At 48.2% G+C, this 21,333-nt stretch overlaps 1 protein-coding gene across 5 annotated transcripts in view; it reads right to left on the bottom strand.

The window, feature by feature from the left end:
* The window catches only part of LGR6 (leucine rich repeat containing G protein-coupled receptor 6), a 168,106-nt gene that overhangs the window by 54,889 nt on the left and 91,884 nt on the right, over positions 1–21,333 (bottom strand). For 4 of the 5 annotated variants that reach the window (XM_075910202.2, XM_075910201.2, XM_075910207.2 and 1 more), the window contains one exon: positions 16,290–16,505. The exons of the other annotated variant lie outside the window; for it this stretch is intronic. In XM_075910202.2, the coding sequence (XP_075766317.2) occupies positions 16,290–16,505 (216 nt within the window). The remainder of the gene's footprint in view (positions 1–16,289; positions 16,506–21,333) is intronic. 5 annotated transcript variants of the gene reach the window in all.

Raw genomic sequence — 21,333 nt, 5'->3', positions numbered from 1 at the left:
TCTTCCCATCCATGTTAAACAAATTACTTCAGCAAGTGGAACTGTAGTCTCTCCAATGCCTGTTGCTTCAAGCCTGACTCAGTCAGTTCTGCCTGGTAAATGACAGGTGGTTTGATTGCAACTTGAGTTGGGTTATGCGTGCACATGGTAGTCTAGGTGCTTTGGCAAAGTTAATGGATTGATTCCATGATGAGTTTCTCTGCCCACCCAGCTCTCCTTGAAGTCAACGGGCGAACTTTAACTGCCTCTTTAAAAATACTTGCCTCTCTCTTCACAGGCCAGGATCATGGGGCAAAATCTCACACATTCCCACAGGGAAAATAGTTTCCCATCCATCTCTGTCTGGGATCCAAGGTGCTAAGGGAACACTAAGGGTATGTCTACACAGCAACGTTATTTCGAAATAACAGCTGTTATTTCGAAATAACTTTCCTAGCGTCTACACAAGCCAACTGCTATTTCAAAATTAATTTGAAATAGCGGAGGGCTTAGTTCGAAATTGGTAAACCTCATTCCACGAGGAATAGTGCCAATTTCGAAATTGCTATTTCGAAATAAGCGCTGTGTAGATGCTTATTTCAAAATAGGGGGTCTCCAGCCCTTCCCAGGGTGCCCTGCTGGCCACAAGATAACTTCTGACCTGATGCCCTGCTGGAACCAGTTCTGGCTGGTTAAATGCGATTCAGTGTCCAATCAGTGTGGACGCGCTATTTCGAAATAGCAAAAAGCTATTTCGAAATGCATTTTGTGTGTAGACACGTTATTTCGAGATACAATAACTATCTCGAAATTAGATATTTCAAAATAACGCTGTAGTATAGACATGCCCGAAGAGTGGCGCTGAGCGTCACTGATAGCCAGGGCAGGAAATCCTACAAGATGTTCATATAATCATAGAATCCCAGGGCTGGCAGAGATCAGGAGGCATCAAGTCCAGCCCCCTCCCCAAAGCAGGACCAACCCAGCTAAATCATCCCAGCCAGGGCTTTGTCAAGCCAGGACTTAACCTCTAGGGATGGAGATTCCATCCCCTCCCTAGGGAACCCAGCCCAGAGCTTCCCCACCCTCATTGGGAAATAGTTTTTCCTAATATCCAACCTAGACCTAGACCATTGCTCCTTGTTCTGCCATCTGTCGCATTGAGAACAGCCTCCCTCCACCCTCTTTGGAACCCCCCTTCAGGTAGTTGAAGGCTGGTACTAGCAAGGCCTTTATGAATAGAACCTGAGCACAGCTCTGGGAATGTTGTAGACAGCTGCAACTCAGAGTTCCAGGGAAGAAGGGACCATTGTCTAACACAGGCTGCCACTTTCAACCGGTTCCAGCCTCTCGGTGCTTCATTTGTAACAACAGAGGTATCATGCTCAAGCCATTTTTTTTTTACACTTTCATAACTGATGGGTTGAGGCTCTGAACTGCCAAGCCCAGAGGTGCCAGGACTCAGCCCTGGCCCAAATTAAGCACCGCTGTATTAACCTGGTAACTTCTGACTGAATCAGAGTGCACTTCATCCTGGGCATAAGAACTGTACCCGAAACAAAATCCAATTCTAGCTATTGTTCATCATTTTAGCGTCCTATATGTGGAAGCCGGCAGAGATGCACTGATTTAATAGAGCTAGGCTGATTCATACTAGAGGAAGATTGAGGGGTCACCAAATGAAAATTAATAGGTAGCAGGTTTAAAACAAACAAAAGGAAGTTTTTCTTCACACAGTGCAGTCAACCTGTGGAACTCCTTGCCAGAGGATGTGGTGAAGACTAGGACTTTAACAGGGCTCAAAAAAGAGCTAGATACATTTATGGAGGTTAGGTCCATTAATGGCTACTAGCCAGGATGAGTAGGAATAGTGTCCCTAGCCTCTGTTTGTCAGCGGCTGGGAATGGTTGACAGGAGAGCAATCACTGGATGATTCCCTGTTCTGTTCATGCCCGCTGGGCATCTGGCATTGGCCACTGTTGGCAGACAGGATACTGGGCTAGATGGACTTTTGGTCTGACCGGCTACGTCTACACTGGCCCCTTCTTTGGAAGAGGCATGCTAATTTCTAACTTTGGAATAGGGAAATGCACGGGGGATTTAAATATCCCCGCGGGATTTAAATAAACATGGCTGCCGCTTTTTTTCTGGCTTGGGGAAAAGCCGGAAAAGAGCGTCCAGACTGGCGCGATCCTCCGGAATAAAGCCCTATTCCGGAGGATCTCTTATTCCTACTTCAACCTGTCTGGCCGGTTTTCTGTTCTTATCTAGAGTAACTTCTTTAATCTATCTGCAAAAGACCACCAACCAAAACACCAACCATCCAATTAAATAATGGGAAAAGAAACTGTAGCTAATTGTGGCATCAGAAACATTATTCCCCAGTTCTCATTTAACTGCTGGCATTTGCTGGATGCAGGGTTCTTCAGAGGCTGTTGAAAAAGGGGAGATATCCAGGCATGTTAACCCCCAAATGTTCCCAGCTCTTGAGATAAAAGTTGCACAGAAGCAGTGTTTTCCCCAGGAATAGGAATGGGGGAAGAGTGCTCAAAAATACATGGTGTAGGGGGGGCAGAGAAGAGGACCATAAGAACATAAGAACGGCCGGACTGGGTCAGACCAAAGGTCCATCTAGCCCAGTATCCTGTCTGCCAAAGAGGGGTGAGACCATGATGGCCCAAGTGGGCTGGATGGCACCATAGTAAAACGTGAAAAATGTTCCACAACCAGGGGCAGATGACCATTTCACAGGGCCCAGGGCAGCACAATTTGGCGGGGCCCCCCTTTTCCATGGCGCATGCGCGGTGGCACCACGGTGCATGCACGGGGCTTCTTGAAGCGCAGGGCCCGGGGCGGCCGCCCCGCTCGTCCTGCCCTATATCCGCCCCTGTCCACAACCATCCTATGCTTTAAAAACACAAGTTAAATCTAGTCACAGAAATGAAAGTTGGCAGCATAAGCCTATTATGGGGCTTCACATCTGCATCCTTCCGGGTGTCTTCTTGTAATTGTGCACAGCTCTGTTAATGAGCTTCTTAAATGCAGTGCATTCATTTTCGGTGGCTTCTCATGTGCCCGGCCCCTCCGGTCTTCCGTGGTATGCTTACGGTCACACCGAAGGCAACTTCTTTCAGAACACAAAATGAGGAAAAAGAACCCTCGGCTGTCTGTTGCTGTTATGACCAGGAGTAGCAAGAGAAGAGTTAAACAGAGCACAAACGTGAGGTTTGGGCCATTAGTGACGATAAAGAGGAAGCAGAAGTCAAATCTTTACTTGCTGATCATATTATATTTCACTCTGTGTTCACATTTTCCAATGTGTCCTGCACACACAGCAGCCCATCGCAGGTTCTGCCTTGTTCCACTCAGCTGTCAGTGTTTTATAAGACAGGCATCTGGAAACGCTACGTAGAGGTTGCTAGAATCCAAAAATTTTGGTTGTAGATTTGTAAGAATCAAGCTTGTGTGCTTTGCTTTTTCAGCTGGCTTGTTAAACAGTTTTAGTCCTCTTCATTTAAGGTGTTAATCTAAGTGCCCTAGTTAACTTGTGAACTGAAGTCTTTGCTTCTTCCAACACATCTTCAAGGGATCTCTCTGGGATCGGTCCAAGGACAGCTTCCACTGCTGGACAGAGATCTAGCGCTGTTGTAGCAGCGGCCCAGATTTCATTGTTTAATGATTCAAGTAGTCGACATACACCCTCGGGACCTGACCAGTTCAGAACAAGAGAATTTGCAAGAACACGGGACATCAATATTGTCTAGCTGCATAACCAACACTTTCATTGCTTCCTTTGGCTGTTGGAGGACATTGAGGGGTAAATCAGAGCTAAATAACAGCCCAGAACACGGAGAGCCAGGAATGATGTCTGTAAACAAACTTTATGGGACTGTGGGAAAATTTGGCCGCACCCATGAAAAGCATACATCCAGTAAACTAAAATTATTCTGGACGATGGATGTTTCTGGACCACAGAGTTCTGAACTAGAGTGGCTCAACCTGTACTTCATTATGGGCATGTGTTTACCATGGGCTGAGAGGGATACAGCGCTTTTCCATCGACTCCAGTCCTCCACCAAAACAAGAAGAGTAAGCGGAGTTGAGGGGCGAGCATCAGCTGTCAGCGTATGTGGTGATACCACGGTAAGCAGAACTAAGTATGTCGATTTCAGCTCCATTATTCACATAGCTGAAGCTGCGTAACTGCCCATGGTGGTGCAAACAAGGCCTATGTCTAGGGGAACCTGGATGGCCCTGCCTTGACAATAAATTGCGATGTCTGCGGATCCCTAACAAGCAAAACCCAGGCCTGTCTCAAGTCTGGTGCATATAATCACACAGGCAACATTTGGGAGAGAGATGCTTTGAGAGGCAGGAATATTTTGCATAACAATGCAGAGTAAGCATAGTACGCGAGACCACATCAAGAACACAAGACAATCAACCTTGTACTGTTTCTGATCAGCAAAAATTACAGAGGGAGCCATAAAACTGGTAAACACACATGTTGTTTTTGCAACATCCTGACGAGCAGGATGCATCCCAAATAGGGCATTGGGCATAGATATCCTACACAACACGTAATCATTTGGCAAATATTATTAGAACGACCAAGTCTCACTTTGCTATAAAATCGGCTTAGTAAGATGAATTGATGGGAGGGAATGAGTAGGATTGATCCACAGGTCCTGCTAGATGCAACTAGAAGTAAACAGGCCCTTTACACCGACTACAGCAGTGCATGGCATGCCGACCCATGTCAATCAAAGGAACCTCCTGCCTGGTACTGTACGTAGCATATGGGTGAAGTAGAAGTGAACTAGGCTTTATTATTGTATTATAGTAGATCTTCTATTAATTGCTTTTGCATTGCTTTGCGCTATATTCATTGCTTTAGAACGTATAATATTTAAGGTTTAAATTGTATAGTAATTGCTTTTAAGGCTTGTGAAACTTAAACAACTATGCTTAAAGCTTGCAATAAATAAGAAAGTGGTTAAGTCTCTCTGGAGTGTCCTGGTTTCTCTTGGATCTAAAATAAATCAAACCACATGACACTGCCACAGAAGTTTACAGCTCCATCAAATGCGCAAGCAGCCATCGCTTTGGGGTTCAGGTTACAAGCATTTAACTCTTCTAAGATGTGGAGTATCAGGGATTCAACTGAAGTGTCTTCTAGAACCTGAATATCTAGAAATTACACTACCATTGATCTCAAGATAACATACGCAGTGACCTAATACTTGATCCCCATTGGCATCGGTTCATTCTTCAGCCATGCATGCACATTTTCTGAATGTGGTGAGAGAGTTCTTCCCGTCTTCATTTGCTGAGTCTTTCACTCTTGCACAGTCAGTCGTGTTTCTTGCAGAAAAAATACCGAGAGTTTCTTGTTCTTGGCTGGAACCTGTGTCCAACTTCAGGATTAACAAATGACAATGCACTTAATCCTGGCCTCCAGTGTGTGGTGCCTGGTATCTCTCACTGGAAGGGAAAGTACAGTGTGACAGCCGCGTTTGCTGGAATAAATTGTGTCTCCAGCACGTAACAGCCTTGTTAAGTACGGCTACAATTGGCTTCTAAGGCTTTCGGCACGTGGAGGCAGTCCAGAGGATTTTCACTAGTTTGTCCGCCTTGGCTTTGCTGATCGATCTGGCAAACCACGCTCCTCCACTTTTACAGTCGAAACTCACGTCTTGAATGCTGCGTGCAGTTCTGGCCGCCCCATCTCTAGACAGATCTATTGGAGTAGGAAAAGGTCCAGAGGAGGGCAACTAAAATGACTGGGGTATGGAAAAGCTTCTGTATGCGCAGGGGGCAAGCAGGCCCGCTGACAGGGGGACAAAGGGGCAGTTTCTCTGGAGCCCAGCAAGTCAAAAAGGCCCAGGGTCCCCAGCTGCTACTACTGCAGCCAGAGACTTAGGCCCTATAAATCGCCATCAGAGTGCAACACACCCAGTGCACTCTGGGGGACTCTGAGGGCTGGGAGGGGGTGCACTGCTTTCCAGCTGATGCAGAGAGTGGGTTGCCTCGGCCCTGCCTCTTCCACCAGCATGAAACCGGCCCCTCCACCTTGCCCAGGGGCCCGCGAAGACTGCCAGCTCCGCTGGGGGCAAGTCAAATAGTGCCCGTGACTTTTAGGCACAGCCCTTAGCACCAAGCAAAACCCCTGGTCTGCCCCCTCACTGGGATCTGCCATCCCAAGCCCTTGCGTAGAGAGTACAGTTCAGTTGAGGGTGGCCAGTGCTGAATTTATAATGAAAGAGGTGCAGGGTTCAAGCACGTGTTTTACTCTCAGAACTGATGAGGCCAGAGGTCCTAGGGCTATGAAATGCCAATGAAATGACTAGGCAGCAGGTGTTGGCCTGTGGAACTCCTTGCCGGAGGAGCTTGTGAAGACCAGGACTCTAACAGGATTTAAGAAAAAACTAGATAAATTCATGGAGGTTAGGTCCATTAATGGCTATTAGCCAGGATGAGTAGGAATGGTGTCCCTAGCTCTGTCAGACAGGAGAGGCATCATGTGATGATTCCCTCTGGGGCACCTGGCATTGGCCACTGTTGGCAGCCAGGATACCGGGTTAGATGGGCCTTTGGGTCTGACCCAATCTGGCTGATCAGTTCTATGTTCTTAAACCCAGAGATGCTGGGGCTCAGCCCTACAAAATTTAAGCGTTGAGGGAGAGCCCCTCACGCAAGACGGGCCAAGTACAGCTCTGCTCCCCTGGACTCAGGCAACACAGGTAACATTTCATGACCCTACATTCAAATCGAACATGATCTGCAACCCAACACCAGCCACAACTGATCACGTGGGCAGCAGAGCGCTGCCTGCTGGGTCCCTAGGCCGAGCACATAAACACAGACAGGACCAGAAACCGACTGCCTGCCTTGGGTCATCGCTGGCTGTCAGAGGAAATCTCATTCCCAGTCCCCTTCCCAATCACACTTCGTAATGATCAGGTTGGCCGCTGCAGCTGAGATTGATTGATTAGCTCTAGGGACCTGCACAGAGCAAAGTTTGTCACAAGCAGGGTTGCAACCGCTCAACTTGCAAGTGACGGAGCAGGAGAAAAGCCAGGGGATCCGTCTGAAAGAGCAATTCAACTCGCCAAGGCGCCACAGCCGCTCTCCCCACTGCTGTGGCATGTAGAGAGATGATATTAGCATGGGAGTCATCTGCACTTGGAAATGTGCTCTCTCCCCTGTGGAGTGAGACAAATGCGCGCTCTGCGCCTTGCTGATAAGAGGCAGACGTGTGGCTGAACATGTGTCACTTGCACTTGCACTTGGAACTGCGGTGCAGTCGGTGAAACGGGAAAGGCACATCAGGAAAAAATTATGGGGACCACCTGCCTCCAATAAAGATCGAGCAATAATTCCCAACAGGGGATCTGTCGCGCCGTTAGTCGCTCTCTACACAGGCTGTTGCGCCGGACCGTGTTAAAGCAGGGTTAATTACAGAGTCACATTTCAGACATTCTTCTGGCAAAGTGCTTTGTTTTCCTTTTCGTTCTTATTTTCAGAACCTTTTCTAGAGTGGAGAACAAAGTCCCGTGTCGAACAACAAGCCCAGCACAGTCAGTAACAGGTGCTTCCCACGCTGCTTGGAAGTCTCCGGGGAAGAGGGCAGCTCAGTCTTTCTGCCTACTATGTGCAACAACTACAAACAAAGGGAAAGAAGTTGGGCCGGTCACAGAGTCTGTCAAGATCTCGAGTGTAGTAAGTTGAGGGCCTACAACAGAAGCCCACGTATCACAGGTCTGGGGAGAGGCCTAGACAGAAGGCTTTGCTAATATAGAGTTAGGCTGCAAGCAAGAGGCAGGTGCTGCTCACAGAAGTTGGCAAGAACCAGGCTGATAGCACAGAAACACTCCTAGGCACAGGCTGTAGGCACATGCCAGCGTAACGGAGCACCTCGCTAAGAAACAGTTTGGAAACCCACAGATAATAAGAACCTACCAACCCAGGCTCAGGACAGGGTGTAAACTGACCGCATGATGGATAGTGGCCACCCCCATGTACAAGGTAATGGGTGAATCTAGGTAACATCAGAGGGTGGCAACCTGATAGGTCAGGAGTGATGTGTATAAAAGTGCATCCCAAAGGATGGTCATTGGCTGACCATGGGGGCAATAATCCTTTGTATTGATCCGGTGTTAGTCCGTTGTCAAGGTGTACATATGCATAGTGGTACAGCGGTGAGTCTGTTCGCTGCCAACTGTTGCACTTTGCTTGGCAATAAACCTGGCCAGGTGCTTTCCGATCCTTATTGGAGTTGTGGTCTCTGGGGGCTCTCTCGGAATCTGTCATGGGGTGTGTCTAGACTACATGCCTCCGTCAACGAAGGCATGTAGATTAGACAGATTGGCAGAGGGAAATGAAGCCGCGATTAAAATAATCGCGGCTTCATTTAAATTTAAATGGCTGCCCCGCTCTGCCGATCAGCTGTTTGTCGGCAGATCGGGGCAGTTTGGACGCGCTGCGTCGATAAAGAAGCCTTTCTTGATCGGCACAGGTATGCCTCGTGAAACCAGGTTTACCTGTGCCGATCAAGAAAGGCTTCTTTGTCGACGCGGCACGTCCAGACTGCCCCGATCTGCCGACAAACAGCTGATCGGCAGAGCGGGGCAGCCATTTACATTCAAATGAAGCCGCGATTATTTTAATCGCGGCTTCATTTCCCTCTGCCAATCTGTCTAATCTACATGCCTCCGTTGCCGGAGGCATGTAGTTTAGACGTACCCATGTTGACTAATTGTGCATGGTTAACACATCAGACGGGTGTGCGCACACGCACACAGCCGAACGTTGATCACTGACGGCGCAGAAGACCTGTCAGGAACCCAAGGAGCCGCCTGACTGACGACACCTAGGATACATAAACGGGAGCAGAGTGTAGGGAAGTGATTTTATGTCTCTATATGGCCTTGGTTTGACCAAGACAGGAATACTGCCTCCAAGTCTGGTGTCCCCATTTAAAAGACATTGGCATTTCAGAAAGGGTGCACCAAACAGCCATGAAAACGGTTTGTGGATTGGAAAAAATGCCGTGGAGTGAGAGACTTAAACTCAGCCCGATTCGCGTATTAAGAAAGAGCAAGAAGTGACCTGAAGACAGCGCAAGCACCTCCCCGAGGAGACAATATGGAGAGCGAACAGGCTCCAAAATCTAGAGGAGAAAGACAGAACAAGGATCAATGGCTGGAATTTAAGGCCAGACAAATCCAAACTGGCACACACTTGGAACAGCGCGGGCGATTCGCTATTGGAACAACACGGCGAAAGGAAGGCGCAGATTCCCATCGCTGTGAGCAGCTCCATTTCCCAGCCGCCACTTGCATTCCATTGCTCTGGACAGAATTCAAAGTCTGAAATGAGCTGGGTTCTCGCCAGCGCATTGGGAGCGTCTCGGATAACGCAGGGAAGTGCCGGGGCTTGGTCTTAGCCAAACCATTCAACCTCCCCGGGTCACAGGCCTGCAAGTTCACATGGACACACGCACACGCCGTGCAGCGGATCGCAGTGGTCAGATGCATTTGGAGATGAATAAAATCAGCTGGAGACGACAGCAGCAGAACGTGCATCGAGCCCTATTCATCTTTCCTACAGGTCCTAGAGAGGGACACTCCCTTTTCTGCAGGTAAGGTGCTCTCACTCAGGCCGTGTCCACACTCAGGGGTTCTTTCGAAAAAAGTACCCTTTTTTCGAAAGAACTTCCCCTGCATCCAGACTCAAGCCGCGTTCTTTCGAAATTATTTCGAAAGAACGCGGCTTTTCTTTCGATGGCGGTAAACCTCGTTTCACGAGGAAGAACGCCTTCCTTCGAAAGTTCCTCTTTCGAAGGAAGGCGTTCTTCAATGTAAAGAGGCCGTCTTCGAAAGAGAGCATCCAGACTCGCTGGGTGCTCTCTTTCGAAAAAGCGGATTTCCTCTATCGAAAGATCCGCCTGCAGTCTAGACGCGATCTTTCGAAAGAGGCTCTTTCGAAAGAAGCCTGCAGTCTAGACACAGCCTCAGAGACAGAAGCAGCTTTCGTGGGCAGGCTAACAGGCCTTTCTGAATAAGAAAGGTTCCAAGGTGTCTCACGGAGGGGAGGATCATTAACCCCATGTTACAGATGTGAAAACTGAGGCCCATAGTGATTCATCCCAATTCTACAGCCATTTCATCAGAAGATCCCAGTGTTGAGGAACCCAGTATGAGACACTGGGGGTCTGATATTCAAAGGTACTGAACCCCCAAAGCTCCCACTGAAGTGAGTGTTCAGCTCCCCCTGGAAATCAGGCCCCTGGCATCTCAAGTTGGGCTCCCAAACTTGGAGGTCTCCCCTCTTAAGCATGCAGCAAGTCCCCCTCCCAGAATGCTACCCCACTGGTGTAATAGAGGAAGGGGGCGTTTCCTCATGAGACCCCCTCAGAGAGGTCCCTCACAGATTGCAGCTGATCCCTGGCTCCACCCATCCCCTCTAAGGCAGGACTTCCCAAACCCGGTGGGGTACTGCATACGCAGCACGTGCCTGGAGGGGCTTTGGAACATCTGGGGGCAGGTGATTCTGCCACTCCAGTTCCTCTCACCCACTTTTTGACTGATCTCGGCCCCATTTCATCCCTGCTATGCCGAAGAGCAGTGAGAGCTCACTCGAAGAGCCAGCCAGCCTGGAGACCGACCCTTTGATGCCCAGGGGATGGGTACAACAGAGCTCAGATGTCCCCACCCGAACAGTGGATACCATTGCCGACTGACCCCCTCCACAGCTGCACATCTTAGACCTTTGAAAGAACAAAGCCCAGCTAGGACCTTCCTGCTGGGAGTGACACGCGAGGTGTACCCGTAGCAAACACCATCTCAGTCTGCTCGATCCATCCCCCATCCCTTCCCAAGTGCTCACAGACCCCTCCCATCTCTTCCCCCTCCAGGGAAAAGCAGCAGATTATGTAGTTACTATGATGAACTATAGGTACTGATGATAGGAGTTACTATAGAGAACTTTCTGGGTGTCTGGCTGGTGAGTCTTGCCCACATGCTCAGGGTTTAGCTGATCGCCATATTTGGGGCCAGGAAGGAATTTTCCTCCAGGGTAGATTGGCAGAGGCCCTGGAGGTTTTTCGCCTTCCTCTGTAGCATGGGGCACAGATCACAGCTGGAGGATTCTCTGCATCTTGGGGCCTTCAAAGTATTTGAAGGCTTCAATATCTGAGATATAGGTGACAGGATTATTCTAGGAGGGGTGGGTGAGATTCTGTGGCCTGCACTGTGCAGGGGGTCGGACTAGATGATCATAATGGCCCCTTCTGTCCTTAAAGTCTATGGCTATGTCTACACTGGCATGAATTTCCGGAACTACTTAAAACGGAATATTATTCCGTTTTCAGTTTTTCCGGAAAAGGAGCATCTACATCGGCAGGCTGCTTTTCCGGAAAAGCCCTTTTTCCGGAAAACCGTCTGTGGCCAATGTAGACACGCTTTTCCGGAAAAGAGCCCCGATTGCCATTTTCGCGATCGAGGCTTTTTTCCGGAAAAGACTACTGGGCTGTCTACACTAGCCCTTTTCCGGAACAGTGTTCTGGAATAAGGACTTATGCCTAAGCAGGAGCAGAATAGTTTTTCCGGAATAGAGGCTGATTTTGTACAGTAGAGCATCGTTGCTTTTCCGGAAATTCAAGGGCCAGTGTAGACAGCTCGCAGCTTATTCCGGAAAAGCGGCTGATTTTCCGGAATAAGTGGCCCAGTGTAGACACAGCCTATGAGTCTATGTATTCCCTGCTGGGCTCCTGAAGAGCACGAGAGAGGCCACCCACCAAGAAAAGCCATTCTCCTATCCCCTGGCTCAATCCCTGTGCTACCCACAGGGTGATGTGTTTTCTGTCTAGTGACAAGCACGGGTGTTCTTGGGCCATCGTGTTTCCCCACCTCCAAGCCCAGAAACCTCTCAGAAATAAAGCGGGCCAGCAAGTGTCTTGCTTTCCTAGGGAAAATGCTGATTTGTCACCAAAGAGTCACATATGGAAAGAGCTCGGCCCAACCCAAAATACTTCAGCTGGGTTATTTGGCAAAACGGGTCAGCTAGGAAAGGTGGCTCCTTGTGGGAGTTGTAGTTCATGTGCCTCAGGCTCCCATTCTCCTCCCTCGTCAGACTGCATCCCCCATGATGCCTCACAGAACGTGTTACGGGAGTCCTTGACAGTGGTGCATCCTGGGAATTCAGCCCATGCAGGAGAATGGGGACATGCCACAGCAAAAGCAAGAGGCAAGAAGTCATTCTTCCACCCAGCACTGGTGAAGTCTCCCCTGGCGTGCTGGGTCCAGTTCTAAGCACCACGGTTCACGAAGGATGTGAACAAATCAGAGAAAGTCCAGAGGAGAGCCGCAAAAAATGATTAAAAGTCTAGAAAACATGACAGGGAAAGAAGGAAATAACTGAGTTTGTTTAGTCTGGAGAGGAGAGGACTGAGGGAGGACATGATAACAGTCTTCAAGTACATTAAAGATGTTTTTAAAGAGGAGAGTGATAAATTATTCTCCTTAACGATGGAGGACAGGCCAAGATGTAATGAGCTTAACTTGCAGCGAGGGAGATTTAGAATAGACTTTAGGGAAAGCTTCCTTTCAAGGTAACAAGTTGCCTAGGCAGATTAAGGAAACTCAATTACTGGAGGTTTTTAGGAACAGATTGGACAAACACCTGTCGGGATGGTCTGATACTTAGTCCTGAGATGAGTGGAAGGGATTGGACTAAGTGATCTACCAAAGTCTTTTCCAGGCCTATATTTCTATGCTAAACTACAGTTCCCATGATGCACTGTGGTAGCATATCCAAACTCAGGTATTTCTGTGTTTAGCCCCGCTCGTTTTTAGCGGAAAAATTATTTGTCAAAAAAAAAATCACAATTTTCAGTCAAAAACCAGCTTTGCAGGAAAACTCGGTCAGACTCCTGAGTGAAAATCTTTAGTGTCCCATTCCCCGCCCCTTATGTCTCCCCCCCCATCCCCACCCTCCACCTCATTGCATTAACGCTCACTGCAGTTTTCGAAGACAGGGAAGGGGTCTGGACAATTGTCAAGCTTCTGAATCCTAGATCTCAGGGTGGAGTGATTCCACCGGACCCTGCTTTCAAAACACTCTGCAACTCTTACTACAAACTTGCATTAGACGTGGGAACAGTCAGGGAATTCCCCAGTGGGGGTGGGGAGCAATTCTAGGCAAAGGCTGCAGTCCTTAACTTTTTCCAGATTGAGGCAGGTATATTTTGCTGTGGGTCCCTCCCAGCCGAACAATCAGCTGTGTTTTCCTAAAGGCCCACGGTGTGTCTAGCAGGAAAACACGTTGCTGCCTCTGGGAAGGTCATGTTCTCAGCTACAAAACTGCGGATGAGGATGAGGATGTGTCTGCGAGTGTTAATTGGCCTGTCAATGACAGCATTTCCCCAGTCCCGCTCCACATCTGCTCTGCACTCCCTCGCCCACAGGTGCATGTGTTAAACAATTCCCAGACAAAAAGGGTCCTTAACTTTATGAAGGCAGCCAGCCTCTCTTCTACCTGTACAATCCCACTATTCTCTCCCTCACCCCACCTTCTGTACTAAATCCCATTTGTCAGTTTAATAATGTGTTCACTTTTTTCATTGTATTCCTTTGGTATATGGTCATGCCAAGTCTCTTCCAGAATATGATCTGAGGAAGTGGCTCTGGCCCACGAAATCTCATCCATCACCTATTAAATCATCTTGTTAGTCTTTAAAGTGCTACATAGTTTTTCCTTTTGTTTTAGCAAGATCAGACGAACACGGCTGCATCTCTATTAGTATTCAATCTGGACAGACACATACGCTTAGCATGGCTGTGGGGAACCTTTACCGTCTGGCAAGAGGAGCTTATGAAAAGTTTCTTTGCCTCCCAGCAAGCCAAAGCAGGGAGCAAGGCAGCTCAGAAGCAGAACATCAGATCTTCTGTGGGGTAGGTGCGGACCGGGGGAAATTATTGGCTCTGTGCACACAGCGGCAATTTGCGTGGCTACGAAACACTTGTGAGCCCCATAAAAATCCAAAATGATCTCCCACAATGTCTGGCAGGCTCTCCCGCATGTCCCCTCCCAGCTGTCTGCGGTAGGGTGCTCCTTTCCGTCTGGGGATCAAGGACTCTTTTGCGGTGCCACCAGGGTGAAAAAGTTTCTTCCTACCCCAGGTCTGGGATTCCCACTTTGAGAGCAGCATGTGTTTGAGGTTAAGACAACAGCCCCCAAAAGGCAAGGGAAGCCTTGAAGGCCTCACATGAGCAGTTGAACTGAAGGCTGCAAGTGCCTTGGGATGACATGTGGCCCTATTCCATGTGAAAACAAACCAGTTATCTGAATTTCTCAAGCTGCTCTTAGGATTGCTCCCCAAGGTGCCTTTATGTTCCTTCTGTGCCAGGCGTGGGCAATAAAACGGTGGTGGTACGCCAAGGTTAGCCCCTGGAGGGCCGCTGATGCTATGTTTACCTGCGCCTCAGCAGGTATCAGTGATCGCAGCTCCCACTGGCTGCAAACCGCCATTCCTGGCTAATGGGAGCAGCTGGAAATGGCGCCGAATGGGATAAAATAACTTCCTGTGGCACCCATTGGCCGGGAACGTCGATCCGCAGCCAATGGGAGCTGCGATCGCCCGTACCTGTGGAGGTGCAGGTAAATATAGCCATGGGGACATGCCAGGGGCTAAACTTGCTTTGCCCACCCCTGATCTATGCAGTCGAAGTCAATAATATTCAATAAGTTTAAAGAGTGCATTTTCCAAACATTTCTGTGCAAATGCTTTTTGTTCCGAGACCTAAGCAGCGGCTAAGCATCCCCAAGCACCAAATGCAGATACGTTATCGCTGGCTATACAGCATGTGTATAAGGCTGTGACGTAGTGGGGGTACCTGGCTGGTTTCTATGCTGCTGGCTCTGGGGTAACCCCCACTGGCTGCCGTGGGTACCACGACCCAGCAAAACAGGATGAGTCACTATGCAAACCAGTATGGCCAGACACCCCCCATGGAGAGGAACAAAGGAAGGTGGATGCTGCCCTGGCTGGGGGGCAGGGCTGGAAGAGAGTTAGTTAGTGGCTGGCTGGAAGCATGGAGGAGACAGCCTAGGGAAAGGGGCTGGAGTTTAGGGGCCCAAGGCATCCTAGCCCAGCTCTGTGACCAGATTCCATCTGTGCTGTGCTGTATCCTGGAGAGGCAATAAACTTCCTCTATTCCACCGGCTGGGGCAGTCTGTTTGTGCCATTTCGGGGTGCAGGAGACGGGGGACCCCCAACGCGCCGTCACAAAGGCAGCACTCCATTTTACATTCCATAAGCAAGTCTGTATATATTGTGTGTACATGCAGGGGTTCTGGGTTATTCCGCAAGGACACTAATCAACACCAGCCAATAAACTGCCAACTAATTTGCCGATGTAAGTTTCCATTTAGACGACCAATAACATGTAAGCCCCCTGTTAATGTAATGGATGCTTCCCAGTATGAAAAGCTTTGGTTTGCCATATAATTACAGATAGTAAAGTGTTTACTGTTTCTCAGTGCCTGTGAAATAAATGTTTTCCATCTGGACTGGAGCCGTCATTAGAAACAGCATCAATTTCCTAGACTGTTCAATATACTGGAGATTAGGTCTTTGCATTGACATTGCACAGTACAAAGACTCTCGCAAATACCAAATAGGTTTAGGATTATTTCAAAGAATAATTATAAAGCCACTGGTCATGTTAGCATAGCATGCGTGTGAGAGGAAGCTGAGATCAGAAATGCTCTACTACATCACCTCTCAGCAAGGAGGATTAGGAAAGTTTTTGATCCATTTTTTTCCCCCAACCAAAAAGGGCTTATTGAGAAAACCGAAAAGTTTCAAAGAAACCGTGGCAGAAATTTTCCAAATGTTTTAAATGAAAACCCAGACACTTTTTTGGGTACACATTTGCAATGAAATATGTGGGGTCTTGGTTTGCAAAACCCGAACATTTTCACACAAACCAGTTTTCCAAAAAAGGAAACCTTCTTGGCTTTTCCTTGAAACACTAGGGGGGGAAATGTGGAAAATTTAGGAAGAAAAACAAATTTAAAAAATTCATTTGGCAAATAATTTGCATTTTTAAAATCAGCTCAACTTGGAAAAAATTGAGCTCTCCCTTCTATGGCAGAAGCTATTGGTCTTATTCCCATCAGCCATCATCTTGGCCTGGCCACTAGAGAGTGGCATTGTACATTCTCACACACTCGCATATTGCTGTACATCGCAATATCCGAAAAAGGCAGGGCCTGTCAGTGTACAGTGACTGCAGGGAGCTTACAGTACAACGAGGCTGCTGAGGTTTTGGAAGGCGTAGTCCGGAATGTGCCAGATCAGGTTGAGAGCCAGCGTCATGGCCTGCAGGGTTGGAAGGTTGTTGAGAGCCTGGACAGGGAGTTCTGTCAGGGCGTTATCATCCAGCCACAAGTGACGTAGGGAGGGCAGCCCCTCAAAGCTCCTCTCGGGCACCACGGAAATCAGGTTTGCATCCAGGCGTCTGGGGGGGGAAGAAACAGTGCGGATGAGGAAGAGGTTCACTGGCGTTGCCTGATGGTCCCACATACTTAATTAAGTGGGTTTCTTGCTGCTGGCATGAGAAATTGACAGCCCCAGAGAGTGAGCCTGTAGAAAGCAACTAAAGCAAGGAGAAGCCATAGTGCAACCGTGTTTGAAACCTGGAGGATATTTCATTTCTGCTCAACTCAAACCTTTGTCCCTCAGCCAATATTGCCAACTACCTGTTCAGACACTTCGCCAAAGGATCAATGCCCACAAAACAGATATCAGACAGGATCACAAAGAAAAAACAGTTTCTTGCCATTCAACCAGAAAGGACATTGTCTCAACGACTTAATTACCTGCATCCTGCTTCAAAAGCCTTTTAAGACTGCACTTGAAAGAGAATCCTCTGAACTGTTATTTGTGCTAAAATTTGACACTTTACACCTGAGTCTGAATAAAGGATCTAATTATCTTACCCATTACAAAGATAGCTTCCCCAATTATCACCTCTAATATCATTAACTCAGACATTTACCTTTTTCCCCATCCCCCTTCTGTTCTGAAATTTGATTTGTCCTTTTCATATGTGTTCATTTTTTTAAATTGTATCCTTTGGTATATATGGTTGTGACAATTTTCTTCCACTATTTGATCTGAGGAAGCAGGTCTGGCCCACGAAAGCTCATCACCTAATAAACCATCTTGTTAGTCTTTAAAGTGCTACATAGTCCTGTATTTTGTTTCTAACAATGAAACTGGACTCAGATCTATCATCTTATTGCATATAGACCCACCAGCTAGGAATGACCGAGTTCGTGGGCTCCTGGATAAAATATGGATGCCTGACCTTGAAACCAAAGACCCCATCTCTGAAACAAAGAGAGAGGGAGGATTGAGAGGAAGCATCTGTTAGACCATTGCTCAGAACACAGGCCATGTTCTTTGGATCGCAGAAGTTCAGATTTTCGTCCAACTATTATAGTAATGAAAACCCAATAACTGGAGCTGGTCAGAAATTAGAAATTCTGGTCCGTGAAAACTTCAGCCTCTGAAATTTAGTTTTGCTCTAAATTGAAAGGAAAGGACAACATTTTGAAATGTCTCCTGGAACCAAAATTCTGAAATGTTTCCATTCCGAATAGCTGAAAGGTTTTGTTTCAGTAATGTCAAACCGTTTCATTGTAATGTCAAACCGTTTCATTTCAATGAGGTGCAAACATTTCATTTTGATGCCAAAACATCATAATATAAAATGTGGAACATCTTGTGTATTATACTGAATATTAGCTGTTACTTTAGTTTAATATTAAATGAAAATTTTCATTTGACAGAAGTCAAAACTAAATGACTCAAAATGATGAAGTCAAAGCAAATCTTATTGAAAGGAAGCAGGAAAAACAAAATGGCATGTTTCAACTTTTTCCTGTCAATTTTTTTGTTTTAATTGACACAATCCTGTGACATGTTTAAATTCTGATAAAATTGTATTTTATGACAGGAAACTGAACTGTCCAAATTCTTCCAACTCTACCAACAGCAAAAACTACCAAAAATCAGTGATATCCTCCAACTTCACTGCAGCTGCAATGAGATCTACTCTTTTTACCCATCTTAAATAAGCAGGGTAGTTTTGCTTTTTCATCAAAATATTTTTGGACAATTAATAGCTTTTTGACCAAAACAAAATAATTTGTGGGAATTTCAGTTTTGTTGAACATTTGTGTGTGTGTGAGAGAGAGGTTGAAACCAAGCGCTATAATTTTTGGGGGTAAGATATTTTCTTTTCCAGTGTAATAAATATTTTTTATTTTGTTTTAAAACCGATATCTCTACCCCCAAGCCAAACCTTCACCAAACATGGTTTTCAAATGCTAATAGTTTTCATATTCAATTTTCATAAAAAAGAAATGTCACTAAGTTTAAAAAGTATACATTTTTCAAAATTTCCAGGGAAAAATCATTGATTCTCCCCCCCCCCCCCCATCTAGCTTTAAACCTTAAGAAATGAAATAGATGCCACAGAAGGTAGATTATCCCCCAGAACATAAAGAGAAGTGACTAAGAGGAGGCTGGTGGTGTGGTTAAAGAAATGAGCTGAGTCTCAGAAGATCTGGCTCCAAATTCCATCTCAGTTACAGGTGTCTTGTGTGACACGGGGCAAGCACAAGCTCTGTGCCTCAGTTTCCCTTTGTAGGAGGAGGATGATAATCCTGATTTGACCATGTAGCCTGAAAACTTCCCAGGTCAGGGATGGCCTCTTACACAGTGTACACAGCACAACAGGAACCCGATTTCTAGTGGAGTCTTTACTACTAATACACTTTGAGCAATCCTTGTGCATTTGAGCCGTGGCTGACAGAATTAAGCCCAGTTTTATGCAGGATAACAAGGTGTGAGGCTTTCACCAACCTTCACCTTTTGGTGGGAGCAATGGGATGGGGGGTAAGGAAGCCGCAGATGCTGCCCTGCCGTGGAAGACGGGTATGAAATCAGTACAGTCAGATCCAGCACATGGGTCCATGTGAGCGGCTGCAGATTCACTAGCTAGATCACAACAGGTGTCAGCCATGCAGCAATCAGACCTCTCTGTCTGCAGGGTGAATGTCCCTTTAGGGACAGGCAGCCTGGATGGCTGATACATTGACATTCATACAGACCAGAATGGACCTTGACTCTCCACACATATAGGCCCCAACCTTGTAGGCTGTGAGAACCTCACAATCTCTGCTGTATTTGTCCTCCTACATGACTGGAAGGCAGGCCTGCTATAATCCCCATTGTATGGGGGGGAAACTGAGGCACAGTACCGGTTAGGGTACCAGCCCTGCTCAGTTGCCACCTGACCCTGTAGGCCCCTAAAATTACATGGTGCTTAAATTTTGGGAGTACCAGTACCCTCGGTGCCTATGTTTTTGCCCCTGAGCATACTCAGTGCATCTCTACCTCCCACCTAAGCCCCAGAGCAGTTCACAAAACAGAGGAGGGCCTAGGGTGACTCGCGATTCAAGTCCCTCTCTGCCGGATGAACTGGGGTAAGTGTTTGAACTGGGCTCCTTGCTGCGCACGCCCTAACACTGACCTAATCAGGGTGGCCCCGCCGTTTTGTGCGGAGGCTTCCTACTGCATGGAGCAGATTGGCCACCCAAACTTTGTGAAGCACAAGCAGATCCAGGTGCCTCCTGGCAACCCGGACTGAGCACCATGCTCAGCGAAGGAGAGGGCTGAGCAATCTCATTGATGTCTCCCATTGGCCAGCTCCCATGCCGCCTTTGTGGACCACATTCGATAGTTCCTGTTCTCCACTTATGCTGTGTACGGCGCCTAACTCGGTTGGGTGGAATTTAACACGGTTCCTGTGGTTTTTCGAGGCACCCTGATGCTCAGCATCACAACGCCTAAGCCCCTTTGGTGGATCCAGGCGTGAGACTAAGTGACTCAACCAAGGTCACCCAGAAAGGCTCCGACACAACAGGAGCTTGATGGTGGGGGTCTCTCTTTCTCTCAATTCCCAGGCATGTGCCCTAACCGCTAGGAGATCCCGATGCTCCTGCGAAACTGCTGCAAGTTTCTTGCATAGACACGCCCACAGAGACTTGAACGGCCTCAGAAACCTGCCCCAACAAATGGAAGTTTGCACAGTACATAAAAGCTCGTGGGGCCCATGCTGAGCAGACCGGAGGGGCAAGGGGATGCTCCATTCGCTCAGCTGGCAGTGTTGCTGTCTGCCTACCCACTGACATACCATGGGCAGCATCGTGCTGGGACCCTGCTGACTCTGTGCTAACCCAAACCCAAGGGGTCCTGCTGCATCTTCTCGTGCAAGGAAGGTGGCCGTGCCCATGGAGAACTCAGTGCTCTCGCCAAAGACCCTGGAATGGCACAGGTAGGACATGGAGGAGGCAGCCCCCTCTTCCCGTCTGAGACTGCACTCCCTGGCCAGGAGGTGGGGGATGAAGCTGCCTTTCTGCATTTGGCTCAGGCAAAGCTCCCAGATGCTTTGCGTGAGTAAGGGCCTGGCCTGGAGGCTGCAGCGGGAGCTATGAAATGAGGACACTGGCTCCTGTGTCCAGGGTGGAGCCAGACACCCAGTTGGAAGGGACGCTGCCCCAGCTCAGTGTCCGATCTGGCCGCGGCTCCAAGGGCCACGCTGACATTGCTCAGTTACGGCAAACCCCAAGGAATGGGACAAATCGTCCCCTACACGGGTGGTTATTTGTACAGGCCGGCCCTCTCTAGTGACAATCTCAGGAACTGGCCCGTGCCGCACCAGAGAATTTTCCAGCCCACGATGGTCTAGCCGCATTGGCAACACTGCCACTGCTTGCTGGGCTCCTAGGTGACCAACCCTCCTGGCCTGCTGTTCTCCACTCTCCCTGCCTGGCTGGCTAGCTGCAGGAGGGTTTAAATATGGAACTGTCCCTTTAAAACCAAGACCTCTGGTCACCCTGCCTTGAGCTGCTCAGGGCCCTACGCCATTGCTCAGTCTCCCTGCCACCTGCAAGCCAGGCAGCTGGACCAAGCCAGGCAGGGGGTGTCTGCAGTTGCAGCTTCTTGACAGGAGGGGCCACTCTCTACCCTGCCTGGCAAGCAGCAGGTCCCCCTCTGGCATTCCTTCTGGGGCTGATCAGTTACCCGGACAGCGATCTGGAGGAACTTGCTGAGGTCAGTGGAGTTACACAAGTCTCGGGCTAGTGCAAGAGACCCGGAATGGGACTCCAGTGTCTAGCTAGGTTCCTGGCAGGAAGCCTAAGAACCATAGTGACAGCTGGGATAGGACGCTCGCACATGGATGGTTAGTTTTATATCTGCCATTTTCGATAGCC

This window comes from Pelodiscus sinensis, chromosome 27 (genome assembly GCF_052426305.1).
Source record: "Pelodiscus sinensis isolate ZL-2025 chromosome 27, ASM5242630v1, whole genome shotgun sequence".
NCBI classification, from domain to species: Eukaryota; Metazoa; Chordata; order Testudines; family Trionychidae; genus Pelodiscus; species Pelodiscus sinensis.
This window is presented reverse-complemented; position numbering and strand designations above follow the sequence as displayed.